The sequence below is a fragment of the Ornithodoros turicata genome, chromosome 2, assembly GCF_037126465.1.
Source record: "Ornithodoros turicata isolate Travis chromosome 2, ASM3712646v1, whole genome shotgun sequence".
Classification (NCBI taxonomy): domain Eukaryota; kingdom Metazoa; phylum Arthropoda; class Arachnida; order Ixodida; family Argasidae; genus Ornithodoros; species Ornithodoros turicata.
The window spans coordinates 90,454,301-90,476,120 of NC_088202.1; the positions used below are offsets into that span (position 1 = coordinate 90,454,301).

General features: G+C 49.0%; 3 protein-coding genes across 4 annotated transcripts; 1 reads left to right on the top strand and 2 right to left on the bottom strand.

The window, feature by feature from the left end:
• Positions 1–4,950: 4,950 nt before the first annotated feature.
• LOC135385759 (sodium/nucleoside cotransporter 2-like) lies at positions 4,951–14,463 on the top strand. 2 transcript variants are annotated; one of them, XM_064615255.1, is made up of 11 exons: positions 4,951–5,120; positions 5,624–5,925; positions 7,514–7,655; positions 8,672–8,884; positions 9,045–9,206; positions 9,274–9,399; positions 10,998–11,059; positions 11,126–11,291; positions 11,354–11,512; positions 14,051–14,231; positions 14,298–14,463. In XM_064615255.1, exons 1-11 carry the CDS (start codon positions 5,100–5,102, stop codon positions 14,312–14,314), a joined length of 1,551 nt encoding a protein of 516 aa, XP_064471325.1. In that variant the 5' UTR covers positions 4,951–5,099; the 3' UTR covers positions 14,315–14,463. The 2 variants fall into 2 exon arrangements, with proteins under 2 accessions (XP_064471325.1, XP_064471324.1); XM_064615254.1 differs by having other exon boundaries at positions 4,952–5,120; positions 10,932–11,059.
• Positions 14,464–16,667: 2,204 nt separating this feature from the next.
• On the bottom strand, positions 16,668–17,294 carry LOC135384861 (uncharacterized). Its single transcript, XM_064614045.1, has 2 exons — positions 17,163–17,294; positions 16,668–17,099 (listed from the first exon to the last, which is right to left on the bottom strand). Exons 1-2 carry the CDS (start codon positions 17,292–17,294, stop codon positions 16,668–16,670), a joined length of 564 nt encoding a protein of 187 aa, XP_064470115.1.
• A 2,660-nt stretch (positions 17,295–19,954) lies between these two features.
• Positions 19,955–20,419, bottom strand: LOC135384862 (uncharacterized). The gene has a single exon (XM_064614046.1). The coding sequence runs from the start codon at positions 20,417–20,419 to the stop codon at positions 19,955–19,957; it is 465 nt and encodes a 154-aa protein (XP_064470116.1).
• Positions 20,420–21,820: the final 1,401 nt, after the last annotated feature.

A 21,820-nucleotide genomic window follows, 5' to 3' on the forward strand; every position in this document is an offset into this window, starting at 1 on the left:
TGAACGATGATCGGGAAAGACTCTCTTGGATCGCCAGCACGTCGAAGTCGGACTTCCGCAGGAGGAGCTTAAGGTCGGCTTGTTTATGGGAGAGACTTCGGGCGTTCCATTGAAGGATGTGGGGGAGGAACACCCTCGTGTTCCTTCTGTCAGGCATAATTGCTATGTAGAACGATTGTTGGGCAGAGGGCGTGACGATGCACTTAGCTCTTGTTGGCAGACACGAGCAGGGGCGCAATCACGGTTTGCAGTTGTAGGGTCGATTGGATTTCAGCTAGAACGGTACATCCGGGGACGGCTGAGACAATGGCCTTCAACGCAGCAAAGAGTAGCTGGATGATGACCAAGGGCAGATCTGTACCCTGTGGCCGGTTTAACGCCCTTTGGTAAGCTGGCGAGGAGATGGCTGAGGGTCGTGGGGAAGTGGGAGGGCCCGTAGTCTTCCGTTTACGTATCTGTGGAGGCAGGCTCTCTTCCGTCACTGAGACGACTGTGGGCTCCAGCGGGGGGAAGTCAGTGTCCGTCCATCAAAAATGAACTTCACCACATAGCACGCTCCTAGCCAACCATCACCCCGAATGACAACGTTCTCGCCCTAGATTTGTTGAAAACGGGAGGAGGAGCCTATTTTGTGCCGTGCATAATGGCACAAAATAGGCTCCTCCTCCCATTTTCAACAAATCAGGGGCGAGAACGTTGTCATTCGGGATGATGGTTGGCTAGGAGCGTGCTATGTGGTGAAGTTCATTTTTAAGGGTGTACCAAATAAATAAAATGAGAGAGAGAGAGAGAAGGCTTTGGTCCTCCCTGGCGTACGCCATTGTTAGACGACAAAGTCATGCAATTCCTCGATCGATGTGTGACAGACTGACAGTCACTCTATGGTGATGTGATGGTTCTTCAAATGGCGTTTTTTCAAAGTGAAATGTCGTTGAAAGTTAGTATCGTACAAGCCGTTGTTTTTTTTTGCAAATACGCTTGTAACACACTGAACCGCAATATTTCCAGGTTATTCCTCTACTTCACGTGAAGGCGTCCACCGATGGTCAACCGTTGGTTTTGACCATTCGATGAGCAGATGCCGTCTTCATACGCGGGGTTACTGATTTTTTTATTTTTTTTGCAGCGTTTATAGAACCCTCTGTTTACAAACATGTGACGTTACGAGAAGACTGATTCGAGGTTACATTTTGCTGTGGTGGGCAAGAAGCGGGAAAAACGCGTCGGCTGAAAAAGCTGATAGTGCCCACCAGCATGCCTTGCGCGGCGGCGAAACGTAATCGATGACGTAGGGGCTCATGTCGTCAATAGCGTAGCTATTACCAAAATAATAGGGTGTTTTAGGAAACCAATCAGCTATTGCTACGCTGATAGCTGACTGGCTGATAGCAATACGGAGAAGGTATCGGAGGGTGATCACGGTTTCCTAAAACTCCCTATTATCGAACGAAGAAGACCTCCAGAAGAAACTCGGGGGGGGGGGGGGGGGCTGAGATCGGTGTTTCTGGCAACCTGTTTGTGAAATAACCCTCCATGCACCGATATAATCTACCTCAGATACGATATGAAAATAGGGCAATTGCCTGCGCAGCTCCGCAGTTTCTCTCTCTCCTCGCGTTCCTGCGTCGATCTCGTTGACCCTTCTCTCAAACAAGCACGTGGCTTGTCCTGTGAAGCGTTCCTTGAAGCGTGGCCTACGAGCACCCTTATTGCTGCTCTGTAAGTGGACGGACTCCTTCGTCACGTGGTTCCTCCACTCTTAACTTCGTCTCATGTGCAAAGACACACTACATAGATACATAGATAGATGTAGATATAGAAAGAACTGGAAAAGTAGGTCGCGCCGGTGCGTTCCATGACGCTTGGTGCGTGAGAGCAGTGCATACTCTAAGCCAAAGCGATCCGAGCTGGAGGAAGAAAGAAGATGGAAGAAAGAAACAACTGCTGAATCAGTTGTCAGAGCACTCCGTTTTGACAGCACCTCCTTGATAGCAGAGGGCCTGCGCCCTACGTCACGCATGGAGGCCTGCGTGAGCTTTACGAGCTGCTTCGAGTTTTCCCTTGTTCGCTCTTTCATTGATGTCATAGCAGCATCAACAGTTATAAGAGCAGGTCTCCCTGCGCGACGTAGTGCGCAGACCTTCTACTATCTAGGAGGTGTTGGTTTTGACCAGTCGAGGATAGAGCGCTCCAGAGCACTCGATCGGTGGCTGCCTGTCGAAGATGCCAGGAGATTACTTCAGCCCGTATGTCCTTGAGGTAATTCGCCAGGCCACACAGTGCGGGTTGTCGGTGCTGCTTTGGCCAGCTCCCCAGTACCTTCCCAACGCTGAGAGGTCGGTGGTCTAGTTTGTCAGAGGCGTTCTTCGGTGTTTGCCGGCCAGAGTCGAAGCGTCGGCAGCTGACCAGCACGTGCTCCGTGTCCTACAGGGTTCCGCAAGTTGAACAGTTCGGCGAGTCCTGTCCTGTCCTATATGAAGGAATGCTGCTGCTAACGTGACGTTGAGTCGCAGGCGATAGGTTACGGACTCCAACAACTGTTGCATCTTATAGATGCGAGGCAATAGGTGCGGTGCAGTTGGGGTCGATTCGCGTGAGTAAGGAGTGTTGCATGACGTTGCATAGCATGGTCTTAGAGAGGCGATTGCGTAATGAGGCGAACAAATAGTTCAAACACACACTGTCATAGTGTACACTCTTATGAAAAATATAGTGTACACCCTATGAAAACGGGAGGTGTACGCCTTTTTTGTGACAATTATGAACAGCATAAGTGTCACAAAAAAGGCGTACGCCTCCCGTTTTCAACAAATCAAGGCAGATAACGATATCATTCGAGATGATTGTTGGCTAGGAGCGTGTTATGCGGTGAAGTTCATTTTTAAGAGTGTACTCCAAAGCCTCCGTGCATGCTTATCTGTGCGAACGCTGCTTCGTGAGCGGCTGCATATCAGTCTTTTCTTATCAAGCTGTGGTGTCGTCATTGCCTAGCTGTTTTCCTGCCTGATTTGGCACCACGCAGCTCGGGGTCATCGTGCGTCCTGGGTCGACTTCATAGCGAACCGTGCTGACAAGGAACACCTGGACAACGCAGGACGAATGATAGTCTGCAGTGTTGTGTCATGTACGCGATTATCACTATCTGTAACTATCACGGCTGCGGTCAAGGCCGTGCGCCTGTTGTTCTCGTTCGTTGATTACGATAGGTGCAGCGCCACCTACGGAAAGCTTAAAAGCTTAAACCTGTTGAGCAATAAAGAGACGAGTATTCGACGACTGTCAGTGCCTGTCTGCCGGCGCGTCTACTGGACGCTAACCCAGGATGTAACAACTGGCGACGAGGTGTTTTGTTCGGACCCACGGCACCCCTACAAGGATAGCGTCAGGCCGCACAGCAGCACTGGCAGGTAAATTCTCAACGTACATATGTCGCGGTTGGGAAGAATAGGAGAGTTCGACGAAAGGACTGACTCTTTTGAGTCGTACATCGAACGTTTTGAACATTACGTGGCAGCAAACGATGTCGCCGAAGACAAGAAAAAGTCTGTGTTCTACACTGTCATGGGTCCACGCGCATTTGACACCCTCACGAAGCTGGTCGTACCAAACCGTCCAACAGATAAAACGTATGCTGAAGCAGAAGCTATACTGCGTGCATATTTCAGTCCCAAACAGTCGGTAATTGCGGAGCGGTGCAAATTTAATTGTCTCGCGCAACAGGAAGCAGAATGTGTTGACGACTTCATTGTTTCATTAAAGGAGGCATGAAGGAAATGCGATTTTAACGTCTTTTTATCAGAAGCACTAAGGGACAGGCTAGTAGCGGGACTGAGAAGCAAGGAAACCCAACGAGCGCTCTTTACAGTTGATGACCTCACATTTGACAAGGCGTGCAAAATAGCTCGGGAGCATGAGCTTGCGGAACGGCAGACTAAGATGATGCATGCCGAAGTGAAAAGGGTGGAGCAGGTCAATGAAATTCGCAAACAAGGGAAGGGCGAAGGGTATAGTCAGGCTAATAGGAAAGGCCCCGCAAGAAGGAAAAAGAGTATATCTGAAACAAAGTGTTACCGATGTGGTAAATCGCATTGCCCAAGTCAGTGCTGGTATAAGAAGCACAAATGTGCGAAAGTGGGACATTTGAAAATAATGTGTGGAAAGCAAGAGCGGCAGACAAAAGCGAACTTCGTGGAGGTTTCAGATAACGAGTCTGTGGATTCTGTATTTCAATTAGAATCTCGTATGAGTACACAGCAAGCCTACAAGATAGAGCTAAATGTGGAAGGACAGACTTCAGTTAGAAGACTTCCGCAAATGAACTTGTGTGAATTTACGAGCATTTCTCTACTTCTTTACTTCGGTATATAGTTATATTGTATTATATTTTTTTTTCTAGTGGCTGTAGTTCCGTTTTTAAGTGAAGGGAGGAAGAAGTGTTCCCAAGCAGCACAATGTACTGAAAGTCGAGTGCAATAGGGGTGGTCGGTATTCGTCTTATCAGAGTACTTCAGTTTCACGAGCCTGTTCAAGACCATCCACCTACCCGTCCACCCCTATTGCACCCGACTTTCAGTACATTTTGCTGCTTGGGACAATGTACTGAAAGTCGGGTGCAATAGGGGTGGACGGGTAGGTGGAAGGCCTTGAACAGGCTCGTGAAACTAAAGAACATTGATAAGACACATACCGTCTACCCCTATTGCACTCGACTTTCAGTACATTGTGCTGCTAGGGTTGTGTAATGTACGCGATTATCACTATCTGTAACTATCACGGCTGCGGTCAAGGCCGTGCGCCGGTTGTTCTCGTTCGTTGATTACGATAGGTGCAGCGCCACCTACGGAAAGCTTAAAAGCTTAAACCTGTTGAGCAATAAAGAGACGAGTACTCGACGACTGTCAGTGTCTGTCTGCCGGTGCGTCTACTGGACGCTAACCCAGGATGTAACATGCAGGGAGATCACAAATGGTATCGCTATTGGCCCTGCCACGCGTGTCCTGGATAGCACGCTCTATTCTCACGCTGATGCATGAATCACTTCGTGCAATAATACTGATTTCGCATTTTTCGCTGACTCTCGGTAATGTCATGGTTATGCTATGAAGAGCAGTAAGACGGTTGTAAGTATAACACACGTGACCTTTCTGTAATGTTACGCCGTTGACACATCCTTGATATGCGATATTTGTTTGATGGATATGGAGCACAAGACGAGTGCATACCGTTTAGCCCGGCCACAGAAAGGCAGCGCCTCGTTCTGATGAATAAGCGTCCTGCATTTCCACGGAGCAATAGGGTGTCTTTACGCTTGTGCGGTGTACTTATCAGTGTGCCAGTTATCGTAAAACATTCCACACATTCATGTCTCGGAGCGCGTGATATTTAATGTTCGCGTACCTGGTGCTTGCAAACATATTTTAACCGAAGGACCGAAAATTTAAATTTATAATTCTGAACTGGTCAAATAATTAATGAAATGAAACTATGACCATTTGCTTTCTTCCACAAAGGCATATGATCTTGGACATCGTATTCGAAAGAACGACAACCAAATCTTTAAACCCATAATGTCAATTGTGTATTAGCACCGATATGCATTCGACCGTGACGTTCTCGCTCGCAGGCGTTGTACAATGTGGTCTTCGAGAGCCGACGGTACAAAAGCCTTAGGCGTTTCCTGTCCATCATCAAATACGTGGTGGTCGCAGTACTGGTGCACCTCTACGCCTTGGTATTGATCACCAAAGACTGGACAGGTTCTTGGTGCAGGGATGTCAAGTTCACGGTGGGGTCGGTTATCTTCGGAGACGTCGTCGCGCTGCACTCGATCATGGCGGATGCGAACCTCTTTGCCAAGGCCGCTGAGAAGTGCAAGGCGCTACGTCTTCTCTTGCAGGCCTCTACTAAGTTCTTCATCTTCAAAGTGTAAGTGAGATAAGGATAAGTTTCCGCTGTTGAGCGCCACAATCGCAGATTTTGCCTCCGCACAGCCAATTGTAATGCCAATCAAGTGAAGGGCAAAAACCCAGAGAAAAGCTTCATGGTGGCACCTTACATCGAAAGCAGGAGACAAGACAGAACATGATCCTTTTTCTAAAGTAAATGGTCTTAATCCGAAAGAGAAAAGCGAAAAAGGAAGTGATATGAAAAAAGCGGAATAAATTTTCCATAACACAGGCTCTTCAATAGCAACAGTATTCACTCTTTATTTTATTTTCACAGCTTCTATATGGACACAATTACATATCATTAATGAAATTGAAATACCTGACATATTGCACTCATTACAAGTGGAAGCGAATATACTAGCGCCACCAGCGGCGTGGCCGAGCAGCGTGGACAAAGCCACAGCCGGCGTGGACAAAAGCATACACTCGTTGGTGGTTACTCCAACGCCAAGGTTGTGCTGAAGACATGTAGGTAACGGGTTCGAATCCTGCCACCGGCTGTGCTGTCTGAGGTTTTTAATGGGTTTTCCAGCGGACATTCTTCGGACGGGACTTCCAGCGGACGAATGTCGGCGAAGGTCCTCCCTGAATTCGGCGCAGGAGGCACATAGCCCCACTCTTTCCTGCCGTCCTCTCTCCATCTGTCCGCGTCTGCACGACACTCATAGCTACAGTTGTATACCTCGCGACGCAAACACGGAATCGAAAATGGAAAATTATACTAGCACATTGAAAGGGAAACGAAGCCATCCAGTGTTGCCAATGGCGCAAACGGAACAAAAGGAGGTTCGCAAAAGCAAATGCTACCGTAGCGTGCAATGGAACAACGTCGCAGAGTTCGTTTTTACATGAAACTTCGAAAAGGAGTGACTTAGGGCTACCGTTATGAAAAGTGTATTCTGCTTTTGTTTTTCAGACGAAGAGCATTCGCCATGCACTAAACGGGGATTAAAGGATTATGTACTGTAAATGATTATGTCCTGTCCTCTAACCTTGAGTAAAGGATTATGTACTGTCTTGTCATTTTCATGTGGAGGTTTTCGCTGGTGTTTCGTATTCCGATTGGCATTACAACTGGCTTCATGATTCAGATGCTCAATAAACAAAAATCGCTTCCACCTGTGTATGTCGTGTCTAACCCATCGCGTGTGCAAGGGCATGGTGAGTACGGCCCGTGACGGCAAAATCTGCGAACTTTATTGGTAGACTCAGCACAGAAGTGTCGAAACCGCGCGACGCGTGGTCGGCCAGGCTTTTCGTGTGTATACGTGTAATCCGCCATCATAACAGCAGATAATTTGAAGATCGAGGCGAGGAATACGCCCAGCGTTCCGGACTTTGCGTTAGGCCATGCAGTGCATAGCGCGAATAAATGATGTTACTGTCGTGTAACTTCCTGTTTTCTCTCAGTTTTTCTTAAGCAGTGTCTTTTGAGAAGACTTGGTGAGAAAAGTTTGAAAACTGCTACCCTAGCATGTAGTATAGTAGAGATGGCGTCCCTGGAAGCGGTAGTTCTAGAGCCCTTTTGACATGTTTATAAGCACTCAATCGTGTTTCAATGGCAGGATCATCTGGATGATTCTTGCGGGCTTCGTTGCCTTCTACGTTGTGAGAAAAGGCATACATGACTGGCGTAGCCTCATTCCGGTGTGGGGAGCAGCCCTCTTTGTAACCGTAGGATACGTATTCTCTAAGCATCGCTCACATGTAAGTAACCCAGCGTGACAGCGACGTCGCATTGCGTATCGTTGGAACAAAAGCGACAGGGTTGGAAGATATTGGGTGGATGGAAAAGGGTGTGAGAGCAGTTCTTCCGAATGTAGACCAGGGATGACGCTGGGCATTGCAGATGGCTGAACACCTAGTGTATAATTCTACATGGTTTCGTGCGTGTGTGTCTGCTGATATACTGCTGGTTTACGACCGCTCACGCGTAGCATCATCATTTGATCTTTGTCGTGTTTGTGCGTTTTTTTGTCCATGTCAGGCACATCTCCCAACTTGTGATCACAGCTATGCCTTCAACTAGCCCGTGAGGCGACGATAAGCGACTAAAGTGGCAAGAGGAAGGCAGCACTTTTTATATATAGTACCTGCCAGTCAGGTTATAGTTCATGCTAATGACGTACCATCAAACTCAATCTTATCTGTAGAATGGGAAAAATCCAATTGGAATGGTCGAGACCTTCTTCAGCCAAACTTCATTGTCTATAAAGTGTGTGAAAGGACTTAAAACCGGTAATAAGCGGAACGCCTGTTCAGTGGTGTGTGTGTGGGGAGGCCTAGGTTAAAACCTGACACAATTTTCTGTAGATTTTAGGACTGTCTTAGCTGTTGCACAACCAAGGTAAATGAAAGAGCTGGGGAAAACGGCTTGTTGTGTGTTCCAAAGGGTACTTCATCCCGAGAAATGGATGTGAAGAAAAAAAAAGAGTAATAAGTTCAGAGTGTTCCATGGGTGGCAGAGGGGTGTAGCCACTTTGAATGAACTACAACATGGAAAGTGGTTAACGTTAATGAAATTAAAGATGGCATAACGAACATAGGTCTAGCGATTCCCGGCACTACGTCGCCAGTCAGCATGCAACGCAAGCGAGATAACAGTGGTACCTGCAAGTGCGCAACATATAGACGTCAAAACTGAAAACTACATTTGCGTACGGACTTTTGTGCAGACTTTCCGTCCACACCCTTCCGCGCATTAACTGTGCCTTGTGTTCTAGATTTCCTGGACGGCTATCAGGATGGGTTTGGCAACGCAGATCCTCTGTGGTTTTGTTGCAATCCGCTGGAATCCTGACTTTTTCACCTGTATTAGTTCGAAGCTGGAACAAGCGCTGGAGTTCACGAACTGCGGGAGTCTTTTCGTCTTTGGCCATCTCGTAGATGGTGCGTTTGACGGCATCCCACAGCAAATACCGATCTTCGCGTTCTCGGTAAGGTATGGTCCTTATTGGCCTTCGCTTTTGGAATCGACGCATGTGGTGTCACCGTCTTTGGTAATATTGGTCTAACAAGAGTATAGCGTTCGAGTGTTTTACTTTATTTTTGCTTTCGCATGCTTCCTTAGGCGATGCACGTTTCTCCATCCCACAGAGCCTTCCCGTTGTCATCTTTTTTGGCTTCTTTATCTCCGTGCTCTGCTATTTGGGAGCCGTGCAGTTTGTCATGCTGAACATGGGACAACTTATGCACCTGACTACGCGCATTACAGCGTGTGAATGCATGTGCAGTGTTGTGAGCGTCTTCTTGGGAGAAGTACGTCCATTGTCTGAATGTAAACGTGTCAGGGAGGCGGTATTTAACCATAATTTTGCTCTTTCAGACAGCCGCGGCGTCCTTAATCAAACCATACCTTTCTGAAATGACTCTCTCAGAGCTGCACTGTGTCATGTCATCTGGCTTTAGCGGGGTATCTGGAGTTGTCTTCGCCCTATTAATTCATTGGGGGGTAAGTATGGCATTACAGTGAACGCAACATGTCAGAACAAGACTTCCTTGCTGGTGTTAGATGTACACACGTTCTTCGTATGTAGAGACAAGCTTTTACTAAGTTCTCTCGTTTAAGACAATTGCTTGAAGCTGTTGTTTGGGAAACACGCGATCAAGGAGAACATATCGTACTTGAAGGAACCGCATCCAGCAGAAGTCGTGTCGGCAGCGGGACTCGTGCCCGCACCTCTGTGAACACCGATCAAGTGTATTACGGATTACACCTCGTTAACATAGCGCTCTAGGCCATATAGGAGAGGCATAGGCATAGAGAAACAGGCATATTCAACGTCACATTCTCCCTTACATTTTTACACGCGTACAACGCAAATTTTTCAGCTGTCAAGAACGCCCCAGCAACGATGAAAGAACAATAGTTGCCTAAAAGTCAGCGAGACGTACGGATTCTTCTTATGGCGCGTTTCATTGGCACAGCTGGGTCAAAGTGATGCTGGTTCCAAACTGTTCCATTGGCAGAATAGGGGCATGGGTTGAATGTTCCATTAGTAGAGCGGTGGCAAAAAATTCGTTACAAGGGGCATTAGTTTTTGACTCAGCGATTTCCTTGGGCCAAGCCAGCAGAACACGACAGAGAATAAGAGGCATCCGCGCGGTAAGTGGGGCCGTGACGTTGGAGCTGTTTCTTTACTGATGTTTCGCGCAGGTTGTCGTGCACTCTCGAACTGTGGATACATGGCGCGTCCCGCTGTGTGTAATCATATTGTGCGATTCTGAAGCAGTTCGCTGAACCCCACGAGGCCAGAGCAGAAAGCACAACATAGAGCGCGCCTCGCGCCAGTAATACTTGCATTCCATTGGGTGCGTTCAATAGGCACCCCTGAGTGCGAGCGTTTCTGACTCCACTCACTTAACGTGCACCCGAGAGTGTGAGAGTCCGTGCTGCGTTTCGAGATCCCGTTTTAGATGAGTGCATGGAAGTGGACGACAAGCGCCCGGGTGCTAGAGATTTTCTGTGACGTACTTCCTGTTTCTGATTCTCTTTGATGACGTACTTCCTGATTTTCAACATGCACCGTGATTTTTAGAAGGCTACAACCACAAAGCGTAGAGTAAATCGTGGTCATGTCACTATAAATTCGAGACGTACGTTGTTGTCAAGGAATTCACCAGGAACTACAGCTCATAATTTGGAAGTTCGAGTTCTTCTCTACGTGTATGGGCGTAGCCAGGAGGGGGGGGGGGGGAGGGGTTTAGGGTGTTCACATCTCCCTAAGTCTTACGTTTGGTAGAGCATTGGGGGAGGGAAACACCTCCCCCATGTAAAGCCCCAATAGAAGCCCCCGAAATATTTTTCTGGCTACCATGCAGTCTGCATGGTTTTTCCCGATTGCAGGATCTTTCCCGTTGCACTGTCGCTTCTTAATGTCTGTCATAAATGACACTTAATATCACTGTCGTAAAATTGAAAATATAAGTCAATGATGGTGGCTCTCGAGGTATATGCTGAATTTTAATGGTGGCACTGATTAGACGAATGGAGCCCATCTACTGGCTGCGAACCTAATGTCTGCTCCTGCTGCTCTGGTTATGTCTAAGCTCATGTACCCTGAAACTGAAAAGTCTACCACCAGCAGTGACGTCATCAGGCCCGCTAGAAGGTTAGGTACCGTGGGGGTTATTTCAGTACAGATGCCACTATAGGTAATCTCTTTCTCACGTCTTAGCCAGGAGAAAACCATCTTCGAGGCGGGCTCTAATGGCGTGCATCACGTGATGGGTGTTGCAGCCAGAATGGCTGCTAGCCTGATCGCGTATAAGTCGTTCCTCTATATGATCGACAACATACTTCGAACCTTAGGTGACTTGGTCGACGCGCATTGGAGCCTGCAGGTACCAACGGATGAATGATGTGTCGCTGATGCAGAAAAAATGCAACGAGGTCTCATTTGCAGGGTGTACTGGGGAACGTTTTCGCAGTGATCAGTATGCTTATGGGCGTAGACTCGGACGAAATGACTACTGTGGGCTACCTTATTGGTCTTCGTGTCTGCGCCAGTGAGGTGATCGCCTTCATGGAGCTCAAGTCTTTGACATCTCAGAATAAGCTGACGGTGAGAAATTGCTTTAGAAAGTTTCGATGAGACCTTTCGATCTCATTATTTTTTATTTCTGATGCATTCTTTCACTTATTCTTCTTTTTCTGTGCCTTGAGCCGATATGACTACACATTTTACGTTACTATAATACATTACTGACTTTCTTGGATTTGTCTTGCTGTGGCCCGAAGATGCCTGGTGGTATTTGATGCTTTAGAATTTTTCTCCATCTCAACCAAAGTTCAACATGAGCATTGCTGCAACCTGTATACAACACACGGGACAGTCGCAGAGCTCTCACGCTCATGAACTGACCACGGCACCGACATCCACCGTTACAAGCTCATTGTCTTTTCACACCTTATCCCATCCTCTCTGAACGGTACGGGTAACACTTTGCTGCTAGGAACTGGTGCGGTAGTGGTGCAGCTCACTGTATAAATGGACGTCTTCAGTGTGACGTACATCATGTAGAATACTTAGGGTTCTTCGTTTTCAGGTTAACCGGTTTTTCACGATAGTTCCCCCGAACAAGTTTTCAAGAATTTGGGTAAAACCCGATATCTACCCGAAATCCTTGCGATCCTTCAACTTGTCGTTCTAAGTAAACCGTCAGAAAAGCGAATCATAATATCAGCAAAGAGAGCTATTTGTGACAGCCTATTTGTCCTTTTATAATCCCCTCCTGCAGGAGAAAAAAGACTAGCTTTTGTGGAGCTTTGACAAGTGTTTCAATACCGCAGTCATTCACTGCCCCAGTTCCGAGCGGAAATATAAAGAATCTTGTTTCTCGTCCCAGTGTCACAGAAGTGGCTTGTTTCATATTCCTTTCGTTTCACCCGAAAATTCTTCGAATGACATATGAAACAGATTGTAGCGCCCGATTTCTCCCGGAGTTCTCGTGCGTAAATAGCCCCGATTCCCCCCCCCCCCCCCAATTCGAAAAATTGTAAAACCCAAAAACGAAGAACCCGAATGCTTAACGTGTCCTCTTATGTCCAAACTAGGGCTGTGAAAATAGAGATTTTTAAAACCGAAACGAATACTAAGCGAACTTAACAGATCCGAACACATGTGTAGCATAAGCTGGTACATACGGCATACTGAAGCGCTAACTTCCAACCAAATGGTCCAACCTTCCATCCTTTTGAAGAACGTGCAGCATATATTATACGTTATATATGCCTAAGGATCTTTGCATGGAGCAGCAGTGTTTCGTGTTCTCTCTCTCTCTCTTCTGGCGTTTCCTTCCAGGCGAATGTCGGCACAGTTCCCCCTGAAGTCGACCCAGGACGCATACTACCCCCCGTCCCCCACTCCTTCCTGCTGTACTCTCTCCATCTGTCCTCATCTGTACGCCGCTCATAGCCAAAGTTGCTACGCGGCGCTAACACAAAAGAAATCTTCTGGCGTTTCTCGTTATCCTTGCGCCAGATAAATCCAAATCACTCACTTACTCTTCTGGAGTTTCTGGGCTTCCCAGAGCCCAGAGCAGCTTCGGAACTATTCGAATACATTCGGTTTAGGGGAGACATCGCTTCCATGCGAAATACGAATAAAGAATTCCATATTCGATTCTCAAATTCAAATGGGACGAACCAACTTAGTATTAGAAAAATCAGTGTATTCACACGGCCCTGCTTCAAACCTCTATGATAATGATTGCAACACAGTGAACATGGTCTTCGTTTTTGCTCAGCTGACTACTTGACCATAGCTGTTCACGGTGCTGTTTTATGGGTTTTCGTGCTCATGGATATAATTTTTTAAATTCTGTGTTAGGCCGCGAAGCAGCTGTGGCTCTGAGCGGCATACAAATGCAGAGAGATGGAGAGAAGACAGCAGGAATGAGTTGGCGACAAGGGGGGTAGTATGCGTTGGATAGAACGACTGTTTTGGGGCAACTACAAACTCACCATCGGGGGGTGACAATGTGGTTAGAGAAGTATACGCGCTTCTACAACCGTCACACCTCTACAGGGTGTCCAACTGACACACACACTGACATCTCTACAGGGTGCCCAAGCTAACGTGTACCGTGCGCGTCATAAATGAATCAATACTGTTCTAATCGCCTACGTATATACTTTTTCATGGTGGCCGATGAATTACTTAGGCGCAATCTATTATTCGCCTTAAGGCTGAGATGGGAATTCGAAAGTTGTAAAGCGTGTGGAGAAACACTCCGCAATTTTTTTCTACAGGTAGGCCTTGCACGAATCTTTTTTTTCCTGGTAAAGGAACGCGCGGGAAATCCAAAATCCACGAGCGCACCTGCACCCGCACCTCTCATCGTCTCGCGCGCCTCTCTTGTACAGAAATTATCATTAGCATGCGGAATTACGCGAGTAAAGACGAGAGTACGCATACAACCACTTGGAGGTGCATGCTGTTGGGCTATGCACTTCGTAGCTACGGTCACCGCGTTCTATGTATTTCTAATCGCACGCAGAAATATTTTAATTTTATGCCTCATGTTCCGAGTATCCCGTCTACAGTATATACTGCCACCAAATTTGAATAAGTCTATCAATGCACATTTTTCCTCTGCAGGCGCGCGGGGAGCTGATCAGCATCTACGCCCTGTGCAGCACATCCAACTTGTCAAACATCGGGCCAATTGAACGGCTTTTTATTCACGTGGCTCCCCGTCGTGCGGATGATATCTTTGATCTCAGCTGGCGCGCTATGTTCACAGGTTGCCTATGTAGCTTTGTGAACGCCTGCATTGCAAGTATGCCCAGAGTTTCACATTCTGTAGACATCTGAATGCAAGAATGCCTCCTTTCCCTTTCTACAGGTGCCCTCATTGAATAAATGTCACTGTGTACGTGACATGGGAGCTACAACTCCCAGATCTACAGAACCAGGTTCAGATCACGGAAGTCCAACCTCCGTGCTAGCACTATACATTTTTCATGTTACAATATGGATATAGTTGTATAAATACATTTATTTGTCCCTAACATCAGCTAATTGTGCTAATCTATCTGGAAAGCTTGGTTGGTTGTTGCCGTGCAGGTGGAAAGAGCTGGAGCTTTGTATGTCACACGGCCTTTTTGGAAGGATCTGTTTCACAAGAGTTCCCCAGCAGTTTAATTCAGGAACTGCAGACTTTCCCTTTGGTAGATGTCCTTGAGAAATCGGCTCATCATATAAATAGCAATCGTAACTTGGGACACTTGAGACATTTTGCACACTGATGTGGACCTTCAACAAAAAAATTAAAAAAAAGCGCGTGGACACTTAGTGATCTTTTTTGAGTCATTAATTGGCTTCCTGTTTTGGCTTACATGTTCCTTGCGCGTAGCAGTGCAGCAATGCGCTTTTTCGCTCAACTACCCGGTTCTCAATGTGTGTTCATCTGCCTGGTTACGTTACGAGTGAGAGCCGAGCTTTTTTGTGAATCATGAATGCACATGCACAGCGACGGCTGCTCATTCAGTGGTAAGCTCTTGGTCGATGTCTCCAGGTTGGTTACAAAAAAGAAAAAGAAAGTTTCTTGATAGGACAGTTATTTCTGAATTATTCAGCTGGAGATTTTCATGAAATGCCCGGTATTTGACAACGTGCAGTGCATTCATAGCCAACATGTGGTCAACAGACACCAAAATGCGCAAAGAATTTATACTCGAAAGCGTGAGCAATTGGTGAAATTTGGGTACCAGCCTGGTGTCCTTGTAACTTAGCAGCATGATGTTTTGGGGTCACACCGAATGTCGGGGAAGTACACGAATCGGCTGATGTTTTGCAATACATCGTTTGGTGATGTTTTGTGTCTCTCGGTGTTTTTCACTGATCCCGAGAATCCAGTGTGAAGTATAGTTGTAGAGGAGCAAGGTGTGCACAGGGCATAGCTGACGCCTTGTCCTTTGCAACGAGAGTAGTAGGGGATGAAGCCCCACGGTATCCGTTTTCCAATCCAGTTCAAGCCAATTCTAATCCAACACAAGCCATTTCAAATCCAGTTCAAGCCAATTCTGAACCTGCTGATTGGTCGATCCCAGTGACGTCATAGCTCCGCCCCTTCACGCAGATTGGTCTGTTCCACGCCTACTGAAAGCTGATTGGCTGGCATAGCTCCGCCCCTTCACTTCTAAAGGAACTGAGAAAGCATCCTGGAATTATGGGCAAATAAGTAATTTAGGGTCTAGCAACCTATGAGTGATGTTGATAATGAATGGACCAATGAGTGAGTGCCTGTCCTAGCCCTGGACCAATGAGAAACAGAAATGCGGCATGCCGTGTTTCTTCTTCAGTGTGTCTGGTTTAGTGTCTTTGTACGATTCGCTTAATTTTGATGAGGTCATACAGCACTTTGAGTGCAATTTTTCTGTCTGGGCTGATATTCCAGTTGCCCATTACCTTGGCAAAGGGGAGAGGCATGTGACTAAGCTTTTCTAGGTCTTTGTCTAACTGTCCACGTTTCTCGGAGGACGTCCTGCAGTGTGTGATGGCGTGGGGGGTGGTACATGGGAGCATACACATTGATCAGCCAGGGAGTCTGCTTTGCCCTACCTGAAGAGGACTGAGCTGGTTGCAAGGGCTCCAAGACATATTCGGGGAATGAATTTGGTGTATTCCCATTTCATTGTGACAGGTGTGGCATACTTGAGTTCAGGATCAAAGTGTTTGATGTAATCTTCTGAGTGAAATGTTTTCAGCCAGAGTTTCTTTGCATATACCTTCATTTTGAGGTTGAGCAAGTGTACTGCATCGCTTTTAGTGAAGGGGATAGGTGATCATTTCTAATGAGAGAGGGGCTCTTTTGCCAATTTCTCAGCCACTTCATTTCTCTCAATACCGCAGTGGGCTGGTACGCATTATAGTTCAGCGTGGTGCCCTCCTCTATTAATTACAACCAATAAATGTGATCAATGTAAATCTTGTAATGGAGGAAATTTGTCATATCTTGTAGACACAGTCCCTGCAGAGCAGCTTTGGAGTCAGTGCAAATTGTCCAGGAGCTGTAGCATGTTATGATCCTAGAATTATGGCTAAATGAGTGAAATAGACTGAAGGAAGAGAGAGAACCTTCTAGTTGAAGGGTGGAACGAGAACTGTTTAATTGCAAGAGCGCAGCGAGCGGGGAGCGTGCGCAGGGGCCGACGAAGATCAGCGTGCGCAGATGACGCTGTGCCTGGCTGGGTCGCTACAGCTGCTCCCCCCCTTAGCGCGTTGGTGAAACGCAAGAGCGGTGCGTCACCAGGACAGGGGCCCAGTGGACGGATTTTGCTGAACGGGGAACGGCGGGCTGGTAAACGGAGTGAGGGGTGGAGACCAGAGCAGCCGTGAGGTCAGCAGCAGGAGCCTCAATGTATGCAGGCTTTAATCGGTCGATGGAGACTTGCTCTTGCTTGCCGTTGATGATGAGGGAGAAGAACTTGGAAGTGCGGCTGACGACTTCATAGGGACCAGTATAAGGGGGCTGTAGCGGCTTTCGGACAGCGTCGACGCGTACGAAAACGTGTGTGCACGTCTCCAGGTCGTCGTGCACGTAAAGCCTGGAGGAACATGGTTGACGAGGGGGTGCTGGGCGAAGCTGGTTGAATATGGCCTTGAGCCGGGAAACGTAGTCTGCTGGATCTGGCGGGGGAGTAGCCTTGGGGGACACGAGGAATTCTCCAGGTAGTCGCAGAGTTGTGCCCTAAACGAGCTCTGCTACGGTGCACCCCAAGTCCGGCTTGAAGACTGAACGGAGGCCGAGCAGGACGACAGGAAGAACTTCCGTCCAAGAGGTGGGGTTGGGGTGTGCCTTGAGGGCGGCTTTGAGTTGTCGATGGAATCGTTCCACCATGCCATTTGATGCCGGATGGTAGGAAGTGGTCCGAAGTGGTACAAAAAAGAAAAAGAAAGTTTCTTGATAGGACAGTTATTTCTGAATTATCTATCCACGGGATGCCCCTGATGCCCCGGATCCCGGGATGCACGGGATATTACGGGATGCGGCTGATAGGTAATAGATTTGGTAGGAAGTGGTCCGAATGCGTTGAGATCCCAGTAAGGTGGTGAGGGCGCTGAATAGACACGACTCAAACTGCCGCCCACGGTCAGTAGTGATAGTGGAGGGCACTCCGAAGCGGGCAACCCACGTGCTCGTGAAGGTAGCGGCGACAGTTGCGGCGGAGATATCAGGCATGGGGGCCGCCTCAGGCCACCGCGTGAAACGGTCTACCACCGTGAGTAGATATCGGTGACCTTGACAAGGCGGGAGGGGTCCCACGATGTCCAAGTGGACCTTTTCAAAGCGGGTGTCAGGTGGAAGGAAGGGGTGCACGGGAGCAAAAGTGTGTCGCTGTATCTTAGCTCTCTGGCACTGCTGGCAGCCACGCGTCCAGTGCTTGATGTCGGCTTGCATGCCGGGCCACACGTAGCGCGCACTGATTAACTTCTGCGTTGCGCGTATGCCCGGGTGCGATAGTGCGTGGAGGGTATCAAATACCCGCCGGCGCAGGGCTGCTGGGACAAAGGGTCGTGGATGCCCCTGGGATACGTCGCAGACAAGCGTGGTGGCGGTACCGGGACGAAGGACGTCTTCGAGACGAAGCGACGATGTAGAGTTTTCGCGGAGCATGCGGAGGTCTTCGTCTGAGCGTTGCAGGTCAGCCAATGTCTCTAGGCTGAGCGGAACACTGATGTCTTGAGGAAGACCTGGTGACAGTGCGCTGATGCGGCTGAGAGCGTCGGCCACGGGGTTGTCGTGACCGCTGACGTGCCGAATGTCCGTGGAAAACTCGGACACGAAGGTAAGTTGGCGAATCTCCCATGGTGAGTGGCTGTTGCCGGATGAAGTGAACGCGTGGGTCAGCGGCTTGTGGTCGGTGTATATAGTGAAGACGCGACCTTCAAGAAACGGGCGGAAATGCTTCACCGAAAGGAAGACAGCAAGCAGTTCACGGGAAAAGGTGCTGTATCGAGTTTCCCTGTCTTTGAATTTCCGAGAGAAAAATGATAGCGGCTGCCACGCGTGGTCGATCTGTTGCTGAAGCACAGCGCCAACGGCCGACGACGAGGCGTCCACCATGAGCGCCGTGGGCGCATCGTGCACTGGATGCCTCAGCAAGGTGGCTTCAGCGAGAGCCTGCTTGAGACTGCAAAAGGCATCGGTGGCGCGCGATGTCCAGGCAAGAGGGGCATTGCGGCCTTTGGAATTCGTTAGCAACGCTTCCAAGTGTTGGAGGGTGGATGCGCAGTGCGGCACGAATCTTCTGTAGAAATTTACTAGCCCTAGGAACTCGCGGAGCTTTCGTGAGGTAGTCGGCTGCGGAAAATCTTGGATGGCTTTCACCTTGGACGCGAGAGGAGTGATGCCCGAGCGGGTGATGTGGTGGCCCAGAAAATCAAGTTCTTCCACTCCAAACTCGCTCTTGGCAGCGTTTACGATGATACCAAACTCGTTGAGGCGGGCAAAGAGTGTGCGAAGATGGTCGGCGTGTTCTTCCGGGGTGGCACTAGCGATGAGCAGGTCGTCAATATAAGCAAATGCGAACGGCAATCCTCTGATGACTGAGTCGACGAACCGTTGAAAAGTTTGCGCCGCATTCCGGAGTCCAAAGGGCATGCGCAAAAATTCAAACAGCCCGAACGGCGTGGTTATTGCGGTCTTTCCGATGTCCTCGGGCGCCACCGGGATCTGGTGGTAGGCGCGTACTAGGTCGAGTTTCGAGAATATTCTTGCGCCATGCAGATTTGCCGCGAAGTCTTGGACGTGTGGTATCGGATAGCGATCGGGTACAGTAACCCGGTTTAGCTGTCTATAGTCCCCACATGGCCGCCAGTCACCTGTTTTTTTGGGGACCATGTGGAGAGCCGAAGACCAGTCGCTAGATGATGGCCTGATAATTCCGAGCTCGAGCATGTGCTCGAATTCTTCTTTGGCCACTTTGAATTTCTCTGGCGCCAGCCTGCGAGGGTGAACGTGCACTGGCGGGCCCGATGTCACAATGTGGTGCACGACGTGATGTTTGACCGGGAGCTTCCAGTTTGGTGGTTGAGTGAGGTCTGGAAAGTCGTGCAAAATAGCTTCGAAGTCAGTCTTCGGTTCGAGTCGACGGATGGTTGGGGTAAGTGGCGAGGTGACGGCAACCCCTTGAACCGAAAGGCTGGTGGTTCTGTCAATTAGCCTTCTTCGACTCATGTCGACCAGGAGCCCGAAGTGAGCCAAGAAGTCGGCACCGATGATGGCTTGGGGTACCTTGGCAATCACAAAAATCCACCGAAAAACGCGGCGTAGGCCAAGGTTGAGTGTAACGAGTTTTTCGCCGTAAGTCGTAATAGGGGATCCGTTGACAGCTTGAAGACTGGCGTTAGGTGGGGTGCGCTTCTGATCGTCTCGAGAGGCGGGGATGACGCAGACCTCCGCGCCCGTATCAACCAAAAAGCGGGCGCCAGAGCCGCGGTCAGTGATGTAAAAGAGGCGTGGACGACTTGGGGCTGCGTCAACTAAACTGGCCGTCTTCAGTTGTTGACGCTCCCGTTTCCCTGTCTGGAGCAGGGAGGCTGGCAGCGCCGGGCACGGTCTCCAAAAGTCTGGTGGTACCAGCACTCATCGGGATTTGCAGACTGCTGGAGAGGCGATGGTGTGCGACGACGGAAGTTGCCGCGACGAGGGCTGCGGTGTCTTGGGCTTCGCGATCGGCCGAAGCGTAGGCTTGATGCGACTAAGCCGGAAAGGCGGCTGACTTCGTCACGCAGCTCCTGGAAGTCCGACGGTGATGGTGCAGAGGGTTGTGGAGATATGGCACAAACAGTTGGCGGCGCAATGTCCATCATCTTATCCGCCATCTCCGCTAAAGCCTCGAGCGAAACGCTGCTCGACGTTGTTAGTATCATGCGAACCGTGTTCGGAAGACGCTGCAGGAATAATTCGCGCAGGATGGATTCGTCCAAGGATGAGGCCCTATCGCCCAACAACTGCTGCATCCGACGTAGCAGCTGCGAAGGCGTTCCTGTTCAGAGGCTGTCGTTCTCTTCGTGAGCGCGTCTTTTAACGCGTCGAAAGGGTTGGCTGCTGGGGGGTTGGTGATGACGTCCCTGACCTCTGACGCTTCGTTAGGGCCAAGCGCTCCAACGACGTGAAAGAATTTTGTTTGCTGTGCAGATATGCCTCAGAGGGCAAACTGCGCTTCGATGTTGGCGAACCACAGAGCCGGGTCGGCTGGCCAGAAAGGCGGAATCTTCACGGCTACAGCATGAAGAGTGGAAGGTTGCGACGCCAGCGGTGCGGGGTCCGGCATCGTCGGCGCCGGAGAGGTCATGGTAGCTGTGTTCTGCTGTTCGGGTCACCAGTGAAGGAAGAGAGAGAACCTTCTAGTTGAAGGGTGGAACGAGAACTGTTTAATTGCAAGAGCGCAGCGAGCGGGGAGCGTGCGCAGGGGCCGACGAAGATCGGCGTGCGCAGATGACGCTGTGCCTGGCTGGGTCGCTACAACACTGTAGGGGTGTACCAGCCTTTGAGCGGGCTTAGAAATGAGTGGAAGTGACCAATGAGTGGCTCTCTTGGCATAGCTGCAATTATGGACCAATGTAAGCAGTTGGGCTCCACCAGTGGAATTGACCAATGAGTGATTCCTGTCTTAGTCATGGACCACGAGGAAGGCATCCTAGAATTATGGTCCAATGAATGGAATAAACCACTGGGGGTGATCCAGCCTATCAGTGGGTAGATCTGGTATAAAGCCCCGGCCGCCATGGAAGCCCTAACAATGAAGCGCTAAACAATCAGTGGACAGGGGGTAGCCGCAAAATACATGTAATTAGTGTGAAGGCTAGTTAATCAGATATCAGCATGCATGGAATTGACCAATCAGCGGGAAGGGGCACCTGTAAATGCATGTGACTGGTCGGAAGGCCATCCCATCAGTGATCAGTATGCATGGGATGGACAAATGAGCATGAAGGGGTGGAGCTAATCCGTGTTCAGTAAACATTGAATTGACCAACCAGGATGAAGGGGTAGAGCTATGCCAGCCAATCAGCGTTCAGTTGGCATAGAATAAACGACTGAGCATGGAGATGCAGAGCTATAACCAACCAAGATGTAGTAGGCAATGAATCGACCAAACAGCATGAAGAGGTGGAGCTGCGATCAACCAATCAGCTTGGAATTGACCAATTAGCGTGAAAGTGCGAAGCTATTACGTCACTGGGATTGACGAATTAGCGGGATTAGAGCTGGCTTTTTAAAATTAGAATTGGCTTGAACTGGATTAGAGAAAGATGTCGTCGTAGTACTCCATCCCATACTACTAACGAGTACAAAATGAAATGGTGTGTGGCTTGGCGAGTGCTCGGCGCTACAAACACCCTTGTATGTTGTAAGGA